This window comes from Sceloporus occidentalis, unplaced genomic scaffold, assembly GCF_023333645.1.
Source record: "Sceloporus occidentalis isolate IW3139 unplaced genomic scaffold, rSceOcc1.0.p SCAF_204, whole genome shotgun sequence".
Classification (NCBI taxonomy): Eukaryota; Metazoa; Chordata; class Lepidosauria; order Squamata; family Phrynosomatidae; genus Sceloporus; species Sceloporus occidentalis.
The window spans coordinates 72,184-88,082 of record NW_028317184.1 but is presented as its reverse complement, the minus strand read 5'-3'; the positions used below and the strand labels follow the sequence as shown (position 1 = coordinate 88,082).

At 40.3% G+C, this 15,899-nt stretch overlaps 1 protein-coding gene across 1 annotated transcript; it reads left to right on the top strand.

Annotated features, from left to right (window-relative positions):
* Positions 1-1,555: 1,555 nt before the first annotated feature.
* Positions 1,556-14,564, top strand: INPP5J (inositol polyphosphate-5-phosphatase J). The gene is made up of 11 exons (XM_089502468.1): positions 1,556-1,662; positions 3,475-3,583; positions 4,628-4,744; positions 5,022-5,197; positions 11,765-11,876; positions 12,465-12,574; positions 12,841-13,039; positions 13,155-13,292; positions 13,411-13,497; positions 13,800-13,904; positions 14,106-14,564. Exons 1-11 carry the CDS (start codon positions 1,649-1,651, stop codon positions 14,562-14,564), a joined length of 1,626 nt encoding a protein of 541 aa, XP_089358594.1. The 5' UTR covers positions 1,556-1,648.
* The last annotated feature ends 1,335 nt before the right edge of the window (positions 14,565-15,899 follow it).

Genomic DNA, 15,899 nt, shown 5'->3' with positions numbered 1-15,899 from the left:
AGCCCCCAACTTTTCTCACCTCTACTTAACCGTTTGTGGTTTGTCATAATAGATCAGCGTTACCTTTTCCTGCTGCCATTTCATTAAACTATGGTCTTGTCCTTTTTATCCTTCACTGCATTGTCTTTTTGCCTTTATTAGTTTTTCATCATTGCTGTGCTTTCCACGCAAGTACCTACTTCTCTCTCTCTCTATCTATATGCCTCCCTCTCCATTGCACCCCCCATCTTCTCTAGTGTCATTATCTCATTCCATTCTGATAAATGCAGAGAAAGCTGAATGTTTATTTTTAGAGACATTATTAGGAGACATGAGAAAGGACATATGTGCCTCAGATAAGGGAAGTAAGAGCAAGCAGAAAACATTTATATGAACTATGTGTGTTATAAATATGTGTTATAAAGTATGTTTAGTTCCAAGTCATTAAACACATGTTATGGAGACAGATATTATTCCTGTGAAAATACTGATCTCCCCTACAGATGGATTCTAACTCATATGGTGTGGAGCAATGTGTGTTTGTGGCACCTCCTTCTCCCGAGCCACCCTCTAGACCTACTTCTTTGACCTCTCCTCGGCTCAGCCCTGCAGGATCAGGAAGATCTCAACCTGAGGGATCTAGTGGATCACAAACTCCCCTCCCAGTAATGCAGTTATCTATCCGTCCCATGTCTCCAGTTGGCTCATCTGCACCTGATCGATCCCAGCCAGAGGGATCCCAGAGAATTCATCCAGTGGGATCTCCACTCAATCCTAGGATGGAATCTGGCAGATCACAGCCAGAGGGCTTCTGTTCTGGCCTTCTATCCCCAACTCAGCAGTACCGACAAATACCACCGCCTCCATCCTCTCCTCATCGGTCTCCAGCTCCTAGCCCCAGAGAATCTCCAGAACGTAGGCGATCACTCCATACATCTACCCCTACAAAACCACAGGAGCCACTTCAAATGTCTGATCCCTGCCGACTTGCACAAGAGGAGACAGAAAGGTCACCTTTCAACAGGTTAGCGGCAGGTAGTGACCAAGAAAAACCTGGTGAGAATTTTAGGTAAGCTATAATCATTATATTTCATTAACTTAGGTGGGATAAATGTGCTGCATGTCATGCAACTGAGCCTAGTAATTGAGTTATTATTTATTGAAGGAACAATGTAGTCTCCAAATATTGTACTGTATTTTCATTTGCATGCTGAAGACCTTTTTGCATGTACTCCAAAAACCAATTTCACTGCATGCAGATTGAAGTATACACCATTTAGTTAGAAAATGAGGCTTGCACATGCTGATGAGGGATGAGGGACATGATGAGGGAGCCAATCTGCCAATACTCTCTCGTGCTTTTTCCTATTGTGCAGCATGGATCCAAACTCTGACAATACAGGAGCCAACTGTGTCCATGCTCTATTGTTGGATGCTCACTATCGAATACCCTAACTCTCTTGTTTAATCACTTAATGCTAACATTCACAACTGTGGAATAACCCAGAAAATCAATGACAATTTCAGTTTTATGTCATTTGAATGTGTTATTTATAACATGTGCCTCCTTCCCAGAATTTATGTCATCACATGGAATGTTGGCTGTTCCGTGCCTCCTGATGACCTCACATCCCTACTCTGCCTCAATGCTGGAGATGGCAAAACTGACATGTTTGTGATTGGGTAAGAGACCCCTTTGCTGATATTCTGGCATCATGTATATATGAAGCAACCACATGTGGCACAGCATTTGGACGTGGTGACTGTTTCACTGAAAACTATGAAATAGTTGTGCAACATGTCCTAGGATTTAGTCCTAGGGAAAAGTAATGCATTTTAGCCAATATATCTGAATCCCGGAACCCCTTAGGATTAGCCATACCCTAGTCATCCAGTCATGGCTTGATCCCAGAGGGCTGCTGTTGAGTCAAAGTGCTCTGCTTGACTACATGTACGGGCTTTGTCATTAAGGGGTTAATTTAACAAGAGGCCATTATCTAAAACTGAGAGTTAGATGTAATGTAAGGAAGTTTTACTGTACAGAGAGGAGAAGTTAATAAATGGAACAGCCTCCCATCAATTGGTAGAGGCCAATACAGTGGTGGAGTTTAAGAATGCATGGGATAGCATATAAATATCCCAAACCTAAGACAAGACCAAGGACTGATTAAGGTCTGAGGCTGTACCTCAGTAAAAATGGGCAGACTAGGTGGGCTGAACATTTCTTATCTGCCTTCAAATTATATGTTACTATGGATTTAACCATGAGCAGAAATAATAAAATGACAGATCCACTTTTTATCTGCTTTTTAACTGTTTTATCTGCTTGACATATTAACTTCACTGTTAAAAGGAAACTGTTGCCTTTATAGTACCGCATTTATAGTATTTAGCATAACATTACATTTATTTATATAGTGCCAGCAGATTCTGTTGTGCATAACTTCCTATCAATATGTTTTTTTGTGTGGTTGTTTTGGAGATATTTAGTAAGATTAGGTCAGGGAAGATAAAAAACACCTTTTTCCCGAATCAGCTTGTGTGCCTTTGCCTCCAAGAAGCTTATCAGTGCCATCCTAACCCCCAAACAGTATGTGCCATCTTTGCCCCCAGCTTCTCAATGCCCCCAAACAGGTCAACTGTTACTAAATAGTTGGTATGTGCCATCATTCACCTCGAGCAACTTGTATATGCTTTCTTTGAACCTTGCCCCCCTTCCAACTTACACTCTGACACATGTAAACATACATACATAGACAAATTACACACACCATGCTTACACACACAATTACACATCCATGCTCACACACACACACGATTACACAACAATACTCACATTCATACATACATACATACAAAAAACACCGCCCCGCCCTGTCTTACCTTTCTTCCTCTCAAAATAGTTTCTAAAGGGCCTTTCCTAAACAATTTTAAACCAGTACAAGAAAACAGGAACAAGGGGTCACCTGGGGCTCCCTAGAAGCACAGGTCCCTTCACAACTGCAAGCCCCAGTATTTCCTATATGACAACTAAACAATATGATCCATGTCTGAGCAAGGGTTTCCATGGTAACAATAAAAAAGACGCCTGGCAACTGATCTTTAGTTAGATTGACATATATATATATATATATACATACATTTACATTTCCACTAAATGTAACTAGGACAATCTATTGCCAAGTCTTCTAGGGGGAAATGAGCCCAGACCCCAGGCAAAGGGTAAATAGGCATGGATAGTTATGCATATCCTGAGAACAGGAATGTAAAAAAGCTGATGCAGTGATATACACATAAAGTAGGTTTCTTATTTTTATTTATACATGTATTTCTCTTTCTATTCTGTAAACATTATTATCTACATGTCTTTATTGTATATGACTTTAAATGTAGGGTTTAAAAAGTGACAGATCAGCTATAAGCTGTAAAACCTGACTTTTCGCTGTTTCTGGGTTGATATTCCTCTACCATTGTCTACCATTGTTTTCTCGGCAGGTTGCAGGAGGTTAATTCTATGATTAATAAGCGTCTAAAGGATGCGCTCTTCTCTGACCGGTGGAGTGAGGCCTTCATGGATGTCCTAAGTCCTTTTAGCTATGTGTTGGTGAGAGCCAGACTTGGCACCACAGATACCTGTCTTGTCTGCTGCTTACGTTGCCTGTATAAAATTTAGTTTTTCCAAAAAAACATCCTGAGGTCATGGTAAATAATATTAATCTGTTAAATTGCATATCGGCTTTTCTGCACATGCATTACTGTGCTGTATACGTATGTATGGGTAAAACTGTATACAATCATTATGGAATGTTGACCAGTTACCTGGACATTTACACATTACAGTTAGACAGCATGAATTCTTCTCTATATGTTGTATTACCATTTGCTATATTAGTACCATGAAGCTATTTCTATAACATATGAGTATTTAAATATCAGCGATCACAAAACACACACTTTGAGCCCTCACCATGAACAATGGACATGCACATGTATTTTAATGTTTTGCCTTTGGGCACTACAATTCCCATCATCATTAGTTATTACTAAAACGAAAACTTACATATATGGGAGAATAATGATTTTTTTTTATTTACACCATTATATCAGGTGATGGGTGTCATGGTTTGTTACTTATGGTGTTTTAACTATAGAAAAACAAAAAAAATGCCCTGGTCCCACAGGGAATAAATGCATCCTGGTTCTTGGCACTCAAAAGGATAAATGTGTGCACCACCAAAACAAGCTTTGCATATTGTTGGCGGAAATTGGTTTTAAAAAAAAAGTTATCAGGGACATATTCCTTCCCAATGCACTCACATACTATCTGCCTTTGGCACATTGATTTATTCATGAGCAGCTTTGTTCACATTTTTAGATCCCATAGTGCTATTACAATAAGGGAGAATACAGAATTAAGAACATACAGAATTACTAATGACACGAACACACAATACTTACTAGGACAGAAAACTTTAGGTTAGGAAAATGTTATCACAATGTATAGACATTTCTATGGTCTATTGATTTTTTGTCCACTAGTAGGTTTCCAGTGATGCTACAGGAGTTGCCTGTTGAAATAAGTGTCCAAAGAAAACCATTAATCATAGAATTTCCCTCCCCATCGTGTCCATGACTCTATTCTGTGCAGGTCAGCACAGTGAGAATGCAGGGCTGCCTTTTGCTGGTGTTTGCCAAGTATTTTCACCTACCTTTTCTGAGGGATGTCCAGACTGACTGTACAAGGACTGGCTTAGGAGGATATTGGGTGAGTGATTATGTATGGTATATGTATGTATATATTTCACATAAACATGTCAAACCAGAATTTGGGATTTTATTAAAATCTTATACACCAAGGCAAGTGCGAAAAACTGCTGTAGTCTCGTAGATTTTTTGTTTATTCCTCATTCTTTTCGCAATTGTGTATCATGTATTTGAATGATATGGAGGTATTTTCATTTTACAGCAGGAGATATGTTTAGCAGAATGCATCAGTCATGTTGGTCCTTTGTAAGACTACTGACCATTCTATCTTTTTATAGGGAAACAAAGGTGGAGTCAGTATCAGAATGGCCCTGTTTGGTCACATGGTTTGTTTTCTGAACTGCCATTTGCCAGCTCACATGGAGAATTCTGATCAGCGGGTCGATAATTTTGAGAGCATCCTACAGCTTCAACAGTTCCAGGGGCCCTTGGCAAATGGTGTGCTGGATCATGAGTATGTTGCCTGTGTGGTTATGGTGCTCTGAGACATTTGCACAGCTCTGATATTGACATATGGAATACTTGACCATAACAACTCTGTCTATAACCCTTCCTATTATTCAAATGTAGCCTTTCCCTGTGGATCCTAGACAGAGGTGCTACCATCTGATATTGCCCTGTATAATGTTTCTTCCTATAACATGGCAACTTTCAGTTTGCAAAACACTCAAGTGATTGTAATGTCACCCATGGGTCCATCACCAATTATTTACGCTCCATCCATTATGTTTGTCTTTAATCTGGTTGTTGATAGCAGCGCTATAACTCCTACGATTGTTTCATAAAGCTGTTCCCCATTACTTACATTCCTTCATACATAACGTCTACAGTATGGACAAATAGGAAAAGCCACACATTCAGATCTAAATAGTCATGAAATTTAGTTTTATTGCCTATTACTAATAATCTAATTTATGTAGATTTTTTTTAACCTCTTCTGTTTCTCTATATGAACTCTTCCTATATATTTATCTTCCATTCTCTATTATCCCTGGAATTTCTCTTTATATGGATCCCTTTTTGCTTTGCTGTAGCGGCTAACATGTCTCTGTAGGAAAAGCTTTTGGGCCATGCAAGTGAATGGGAATGGGAGAATTAGTAGTGTTTCCAAATTCCTCTCTAAGATTTCAATATTTGCAAATCGGTCATGCAAATGTGGATAACCATATAACATGGAAAATAGTGTGTGTAGTGTGGCAGTTGGATACACATGCTAGAATGTGCTAAAAGTAAGCTGCCAAGCTTCCCAATAGCTATATATATATATATATATATATATATATATATATATATGCGTCAGGGCACCCAAGTCCAGCAAGCATCAGTACCATCCCCTAAAGTTGATGGCCTGTATGTATGTGTATATATATATATATATATATATATATATATATATATATATATATATATATATATATATATATATATATATATTGGGACAAACCCTATAGCAGGAGGGCCATACATGTCACTTTTAGGGGTCCTAAGCACAGTCCTCTAGGGCAATCAGTCTCGGAAACACCAGCTTGTAACAAAACAAATCTTTATTTTTAATTGCTGAAACCCCAAAAAACAAATCATAAAAAGAAAACCTAGCTCCCAATTGGAGCCCTCTCTAACTGAACTATGCTGGTCCAGACTGACCAGCCTAATCACCCACCATGGGACTAAGCAGCTCTGCTGATGACATCCCTCTTAGGTTGGCATCAGGGGGCTTTCCTTTCCACACACCATAAACACGTCCTGGTATTGGAGACTTTCTCCTTGTATCCGTCAGCCCTTCTGGGTTTCTGCAATGATCAGTGAATGGGTAACACTCTGCACAGCCACGTCTCTTCTCTGTACAAATGAACACCATCGTAGCTTGCCCATTAAGAAGGTCTACCCTGTGTGGTCTACACGATACAGCCAAGTGCGCACAATCTTCAAGTTGTTTCCCCGTAGCTTGTTCACCATCAGTCCATTTAATACCAAGCCCATGTTTATGGCCATTTACCCTAGATGCATGTAAACGGTGTACCTTACTGTCGCCTGTAGAATGTTCCATCTTTGAAGTAGAGTTTCTACTGGAACTGGGACCACCTGTTCCCTGGAGCAGCTTACTGCCATGTTGCTCTGCTAGTTGGTCAGTACTTCCAGCACAATGCATAGTCCCTCCATCACTTAGGCCATAAAGGTTATTTTCCTCCAGACAGCTTGTTTTGTACTGTATCTGCTCACTTGCTGCTTGTGCAATTTGTGACGTTTCAGATACTGTGTCCATTTCCTCTTGGACCTTAATCTGTTTCTGTAGAGCTAGCTTGGCCTCCCTTTCTTCAGCTAGCTGTATACCCAGTTCATCTAACTGGAGTTGTAGTAGTACATGTTTTTCTACTGCAGTAACCCTTTGTTCCTCAAGGATTGCTTTCACCTCTCTCAGCTCTAAGGTGGATATCTCCAGTTGATATCTGAGGGATATATTCTCTTTCTGCAGTTCAAGTCCAACTTGTTGAAGCTTTTCATTGGACATGAGGGCTTTCTCCAGACTCTCTGACAATTTCGCTCTCTCGGTCTGGATATCAGCAAGCTGCCTCATTAATGTTTGCCTGTCACGTTCTGTGTTACTCAGTATTGCTTCCAGGTTACGTTGGATCATAGCACTCTCCCTTAAAGCTTGATCTCTGTTGTGAATAGCCAACCCTAAGTCCTCCTCTTTTAGAAGCATAGCTGCCTCCATTTGCTTTAGCTGAGCTTCTGCGTCCTGTAGCTGATCCTTGCACGATTCCAGTTCCGCCTTTTTCTGGAAATACTTGTCTTTTAGTGCTATGTTGGCCTTATGAAGTTCAGTGTTCTCTTTACTGGCTTTAAACAAGGCCTGGATTTCATCTTGTAGTTGTTTTACGGTCTCCTGCAGCTTTACTTTTTCTAGACGCTCAACTGCAAGTGTTAAATTCACACTGCTATTCTCAGAAAGGAGCCCGAATACACGCTCTGCATCCTCTTTACCTTTCTGGGACACCTCCGCGAGACGTTTTTCAACCACCAGCTTTTGTTCCTGCAACTGTTGCATCTCTTGAAGTTTTGCTGACAGGTCAACACAATGCTTTTCTCTAGAAGCAGCCACTTCAGTTTGCAAAGTGAGATTTTCTCCCTCAAGCTGGCCAATAGTTCGGTGCAATTGCTCCTGTAATTGTGCTGCTTGTTTTTTAACCTTTATTAATTCATGTTCTTTTAGCATACACTCATCAGTCAGCTTTTTGTTCTTGCAGATCTGTTTCCCAACATACTCTGACTGCTCAATCACATACTGATTCAGCTCATTTCTGGGCATAGCTTCCACTTTCCTGAGCTTAGTAGTCCATGCCACATTGTTACATTCACCACGACTCAGTTTGTCATAGCAAACATTTAACTCTGTCAGTCTCTTAATTTCACAGTCTCTCTGTTTGATAGCATCATCATACTTTTGTTTGTTGAAGACAAGCTCTTTCTGTAATTTGTGTTTCTCCTCCTGAAGTTGAAGAACCACCGGTGAAAGACTTTCTCTAGCTACTGTACAGTCTCTTTTGTCCCCATGTGCACAATTGCAAGACATAGGTAGCATTCCCACTTTCTTTTCTGCAGCATTTAGTTTATCGGTTACTCCTTTCAGCTGCAAGTTCAAATCAGAGACTTCACCCTGGTGCAGCCACTTTAGGGATTCAATTTGCTCCTTTAATTCTTGTGCCTCAATACAGGACCCTGCACACTTTATGTAGGCCTTTTGTGCCAGTTCTAGTGATTCCACATATCCACTGCAGGTCGGCTGGCGAGTGAAACATGGAAAGGACATTTTATTTCTGCTTTGCTGTCCTTTTCCCATCTTGCATTAGACCAACAGTCAGTGCAATACACAAGTCCCAGAGATTGTACTCCAGGTCTTTAATCTCTCCCTCTGCAGTAATTAGCAGCAGGTAATAATGACAAAATGCTTTTCTTTTGCAGGTTTCACAGATACACAATACTTTTATCCAGCAAAAAGAAACTTCACGTCCGGATCATCAATAAGTCGTCACAAACACATCAAGGCCATCCATCCTCCATAAGCATATGTATTTCAGCCAGCAATACACAAGGGCACATACCATGCAACAGTCTTTGCAGAGTTTCTACTCAATCCTCTGGTTTAAGCTGTAATAACTTCTGGCACATCCACAGCAGCTTGGTAGCTTCAGGCCACACAACACTGTCTCACGTTTTGGGGTTCCTGGATCCGGTGTAGCACTCGTCACCAGCATCCACTCAGTTGTTCACTTGGTTCCTACTTTCTGCCCACAGACCATAGCAGTGCTTTGCCCGCATTCTCCACCATATGGGACAAACCCTATAGCAGGAGGGCCATACATGTCACTTTTAGGGGTCCTAAGCACAGTCCTCTAGGGCAATCAGTCTCGGAAACACCAGCTTGTAACAAAACAAATCTTTATTTTTAATTGCTGAAACCCCAAAAAACAAATCATAAAAAGAAAACCTAGCTCCCAATTGGAGCCCTCTCTAACTGAACTATGCTGGTCCAGACTGACCAGCCTAATCACCCACTAACTCAACCTCCCAGCCAGACCCAGCTATGCCAGGCTCTGGAAAACCTCCCCCAGACAGCACACAAAATGTCCAGGCAGGTATTGCCTCACTTGGCTCAGGGATTGTCTTCTTCAGGGCCTCTCCTTGCCCTGGGAGCACAGGGAACGTCCTCTTCCCCCAACAGTCTCCCTGAGTATCAAGCTCCAGGGGTTTTTAATGTCCAGCACCTGTGCCTGATGCCGGCCCCATAGGAATCCCGGACCGGATCCTGCAGATTTCTTGCCTCCTGGAAAACCCGGCATGGAATTTCCACAGCATGGGGAAACGGAGCACTGGCCCACCCTGCTCTCCAATTGCTCCACCCCAGGGACCCATATGTATAATCTGCATAGCAGCTGTACTCAGATGCCATGCTAATCATCTCCCTGGGGTTCACAGTCTCACAATATATATATATATATATATATATATATATATATATATATATATATATATATATATACAGTACAGTCGTGACCAAAAGTTTTGAGAATTACACAAATATTAATTTCACAAAGTCTGCTGCCACAGTTTTGATGATGGGAATATGTATATACTCCAGAATGTTATGAAGAGTGATCAGATGAATTGCAATCAATTGCAAAGTCCCTCTTTGCCATGAAAATGAACATGATGCCAATAAAACATTTCCACTGCATTTCAGCCCTGCCCCAAAAGGACCAGCTGACATCACGTCAGTGATTCTCTTGGTAACACAGGTGAGAGTGTTGACCTGGAAAAGGCTAGAGATCACTCTGTTATGCTGATTGACTTACAATAACAGACTGGAAGCCTTAAAAGGAGCGGGTGCTTGAAATCATTGTTCCTCCTCTTTTAACCATGGTTACCTGCAAGGTGACACATGCTGTCATCATTGCTATGGATTATGCTATTCACAGGCAAGGATATTGCTGCTAGTAAGATTGCACCTAAATCAACCATTTATTGGATCATCAAGAACTGCAAGGAAAGAGGTTCAGTTGTTGTGAAGAATGCGTCAGGGCAAGTCCAGCAAGCAACAGTACCGTCTCCTAAAGTTGATTCAGCTGCGGGATCAGCGCCACCAGTGCAGAGCTTGATCAGGAATGGCAGCAGGCAGGTGTGAGTGCATCTGCAAGCACAGTGGGGCAAAGACTTTTGGAGGATGGCCTGTTGTCAAGAAGGGCAGCAAAGAAGTGACTTCTCCCCAGGAAAAACATCAGGGACAGACTGCAAAAGGTAAAGGGATTAGACTGCTGAGGACTGGAGTAAAGTATTTTTTCTGATGAATCCCCTTTTTCAATTGTTTGGGGCATCTGGAAAAAAGCTTAAACAGAGAAGACAGGGTGAGTGCTACCATCGGTCCTGTATCATGAGACCATTCATGTGTGGGGTTGCTTCTCAGACAAGGGAGTGGGCTCACTCACTATTTGGTCTATGAACACAGCAATGAATAAGGAATGGTACCAACACAACCTTCAAGAGCAACTTCTCCCAACCATCCAAGAACAGTTGGGTGACGAACAATGCCTTTTCCAGCATGATGGAGCACCTTGCCAAAGGGCAAAAGTGATAACTAGGTTTGGGTCCATGGCCAAAAATCTCCCCAGACCTTAATCCCATTGAAAACTTGTGGTCAATCCTCAAGATGCGGGTGGACAAACAAAAACCCACATGTGGGCTTTCATCAGTCTGGATGTGGCCCAGAAGTTAATTGACAGCATGCCAGGGCAGACTGGAGAGGTCTTGAAAAGATGGGTCAACACTGCAAATATTGACTCTTTGCATAAACGTAATGTAATTAAAGTGTCAATAAAAGCCTTTGACACTTATGAAATGCTTGTAATTATACTTCAGTATACCATAATAACATCTGACAAAAATATCTAAGAACACTGAAGCAGCAAACTTTGTGAAGACCAATACTTGTGTAATTCTCAAAACTTTTGGCCATGACTGTATACATACTATATGAAAAAAGCATTGGGACACCTGACCATTACACCAACAGTGACTTTTAAGACATTGCATTCTAAATACATAGACATTAATAGGCAGTTGGTGCCCCCTTTGCAGCTATAACAGCTTCCTGTTAGACTTATCCACCACCCTCTAAGTGAAGTATTACTACTTTACTATTTTGTTACTAACATAACACATATATACAGTATATATATATATATATATATATATATATATATATATATATATAACATGAGTTATAATTATATAGACAAATATCTGATGAGTATCTTGCAGATTCAGTCCCACTGTGGAAACATAGTGTTTACACCACCACTGTGGTTTCCCTGTTAGAGATAAGGGATGGTGCACACAGGAGGTTCAAATTCTCTAAGCCCACAGTCTAAAAATTAGCCATTCTGTTTGTACTCTAGTGGGAAAAAACAGCACTGGGTGATGATAATGATCTGTAGTGTTTTCCCTAACAACTCTCCATTTTCAGTCTAGTGTTCTGGTTTGGAGATCTGAACTTCCGCATAGAAGATCTGGATTTGCATTTTGTGAAATCTGCCATTCAAGGCAATAAGTTTGCTCTTTTGTGGGAGAAGGACCAGGTAAGGTAATTTTGGCGGACCAGTGCTAAAAGGGATATCTTTCCAGAAATAATAAAAGAAACAGATTGAGTCTTATATGGAATACTTATCTATATTATCCTGTACTCCAGTAGCATGCAGTTATGTATTGGACTTTACATCTTTGCTCTTTATAATAGGACAATTGTAAATTCCTCCCAGGTTTTAGAAATCTTGGTGTATTTGTATATGTGACCAAGATTTATTGTGTAATGGAAGGTACAGTTTTGTGTAAACAGTATTTACTGTAATTGTATCAAGAAAAAATATGTAAGTGCTTCCTGTTCTGTATGTGAGCTTTTTCATAAATGACTAACACTGATATGAATGACTGGTTACTGAGAAGGAGATAGATGTCAGTGTTGTATGTCTCATGTGAGGCAGGTCATTGTGATCGTATGTTCCAGCACATCTTTGATGAGTTTTTACTATGGAAATCGCAGTGTGTTACATTTATTAACTGAACTTCGCAGCTTGTCTGAAACTTCAATGAAGGCCGTTTTGCTCATCAGAGAACTGGGTTCTTGTGTCCTGTGCACCATTGTTGCTTAGACTTTTTTGTTTTTATAGCTGAACATGGCAAAATATTTTGAGCCTGTGTTGAGTGGATTTATGGAGGGTCCTCTAACATTCCCCCCCACATACAAATTTGACGTTGGTACAAACACATATGATACTAGGTAAGTGTCTGCTTGAAAAAACAAGTGTATTCCTTTTCTATGTGCATTGATGAAAACTTTGTTAAGCATTAGTGACAGTTGTGTAACATTTGCATTGTGCTTATTAAGTTGTTTCAAGCTAAATGTGTTGGATAGTGGTAGAGCATTGCAATGCATGGTTACTCATCACTGTTATTAGAGCTCCAGAAGCATTTTGTGTTTGTCTGTACTTGTTCTATGAAACTCTCTGTCTGTGTAAATGCATAAATGACTCTAGTCTTCCATAGCTCCAAGAAGAGGAAGCCAGCCTGGACTGATCGTATCTTGTGGAAAATTAAGTTTCCAATTTCTCAAAACTCCGGGGAAAGTGCAGGGATAATCAGCTCCGAGTCAGAAGACCTGTCAGTAACCTTACTCAGCTATGGTAGTCACATGCAATATACAGAGAGTGACCACAAGCCTGTTTCTGCCATTTTCTCAATGCAGGTGAGGCTTGGTAAAGTGCAAATAGTTAAAATGGTTTAGAACTGGAAGAATTTATCCTCTAGCTTGACAATGAGGAGACAAGATCTAATTGCAACTGTTCTGTGGGTCTGACCAGTTTTCTACAAGCCACGTGGCCCCTCTTGTTCATCTGTTGGTACATGATGAGTGGCTACATCCTGAAGATGCGTGTGCCACCTACAGATGTTCCCCAATCTATATGAAGAGCTCATGGGATTGGATTGGACTTTACAAGGTAAAAAAAACCCAGTTTAGTATCAAATGGATATTTCCAACAGAACAACCCATCAGCCCCCAACTTATTTCTCTTATGTCATTGGTCAGTTTGTGACTTTACTCCATTTCATATTCAGGTTGGATTTCGACATCACAAAGATTATGTGTCATATGTGTGGGCAAAGTCTGAAGAAGATATTGATGGAGAAAGGCACCAACACCAGGTTTATACTTTAGACTCCTAGGTCTATATTTAAGGTACCCAAGGTAGCGACAATTATGTTTTCAGCTCTGGTTAAGCCACAAATCCCATGGTTCTTGGTAAGCCCTTGAAGTAGTTTATCAAGATCTGAATAGCTACCCTTAGATCTAGAAAGTCACGTAGACATCAGAAACATCCCATGCTCAGATATCAGGAACATTTTGGTAGATTTACAGGCCTGACTTCTAGTATTAACTCCACAATTCAGATCTGTAGTTTCAGTTACACATGTCTGACCTTGAGCATTATTCTTCTCCAACCTAGGTAATCTTTTGTGAGGAATCACTGCCCAAGGGTACTGGCGAATATCTACTTGGTTATTACAGCAACAACCTTGGCACATTGATTGGGGTTACTGAGCCATTCCAGGTAACAGATAGAATGTCTCCTAACCCTTAATTTGTGTTTTTCTCAGTTCTTACCTATAAAAAGAAAAAACGTTTGCATAATTTAAGATATAATTTCACCCTCTTTCTTAATAATACAGCTTTACACCTACTTTTTGTATTTTATGAGTAACAAAATAGTTTTTCTATACACTAAATCCATCTATCTCATGTTATTCCTTAGATTGCTTTGCCTGGTTCTGAAGCCAGTACCCCTTCTGATAGCTCAGACTCCAGCTCAGAAGAGGATAATAGCACCCAGGTCCTTCTCCGACCTAAATCCCGCAGTCCTAGCCCAGCTGCTGCTCGTTCTCCTAGGAGCCGAAGTCCAGCACTTGCCCGCTTGCATGACCTCATTCTTCCTGGCTCTTCACGCCAAAAGAGTCGTAGCCCTTCACCCCATGGAGCCAAAAGCCCCAAACAGGAGAGATCCCAAAGGCCCCGATCTAGGGAACTCGCCCGTGACAACAAGGGTACCAAAGAGCACAGTTCACATCACTCTCAGTACATCTCTATTCCAACTCCAAGGCCAGCTGTGGAGGGGCAAGGCTACAATCCAAAAGAGGCCACTGTCCTGTTACCTAATTCACCATCACAAATGGCCAAACTGCACATCACTGCTCCATCACAACACCCAGAGTAAAATAGCCCTCCAAAGGGAAAGCAGAGGGTGTTGTAGGAGCATTGCCTCCAGTTATTGTTTGCACTAGGTTGAAAATTTGCAATGATCTGTGTATTGTCACATACAACATTTCTGCACTAAGCATTATATAGGTATATGTGGGGGTTTTTTGTTTTTTTTTATAGTATAGATTTAAATGTGAATGTGCACAATCACTATTTCACTTTCAGGACTTTCACAGTTACATGTGTTTTAACAAAAAGGTAACAATTGTTTTCACATGTTTCAAAGAGTCTTAACAGTTCTTCTTTCAGGCATATAACAAAAGAACATATAGCAAAAAATCCAAATATTTTCTTTATTTTGTCTGTTAAAATGAGTAACAAACTCAGCAATTTTTTTTTTGTGTTCCTTGTATTAGATCCCAAACATTGCCAGTATCTACAAAGCTGAGATAAAAGTAGCACTATATTTAATTAAAAAAATAAATTACATACAAATAGAGTGCCAATTTATTTGCAGTTTGTAAATCTGTCTCTAACGTAATCTATTAAAATTAAGAAACACAAAAAATAAGAGAATTAAATATTAAACTAATTAAAGATAATGCTGATGGTAACAATCAGTGCCTCTATGTTTGACGATAACACTATTAAATAACTGTTAAATATTCTGTTCTCAATGTACTGCAATTGTAGTATCATTTGCAGCAATGTATACCTATGTTTTTTTTAACCCTCACTCCACAAAGTCCCCCTAGTAGACATTATCAGTATCTTCATAGAGCCCCACTACTCAGGTTCCTTATCTCCTTAAGTCCATATTTGTCCCTGACAGCCACACAACCCAAGAATGCATATTAAAGTACACCGTGAGTTAATTAGTATAATATACATACGTTTAGTTTATTATGTGATATGAGATGTGATTAATCAACACATCTCCTATGAAGAAAATAGCTGGGGTGGGAAAAGGGGTAAATACGTATAGAGTGGGTTCTGCTGAAAATTAAAGGGACCACACAGCTATAATGCATATAATGGCTGGAGTGTTTCTTTAAGCCACGTGAGGAGGGAAGACCCCATCCTCTCTCTTACTTGCTTACTCCTTTATGTCTCTACATTGATCATTGTGGAACAATAAAGAGTGACCATTCTCTGCAAGGTAGGTGTGGATGGGAACATTGGGGTACCTTGTAACATTTTGTATTGGACAGAGTGCAGCTGGGGGGATGATGTGTTAGGTTTCCATCCTGCATAGCTATATCATGTATCAAATAGTAATTGGAGAGCCATCTGCCCTACATCTAATACCTCCAAGTGTCCCTCTTTAATCATGTGCATAAATAAACAGCAG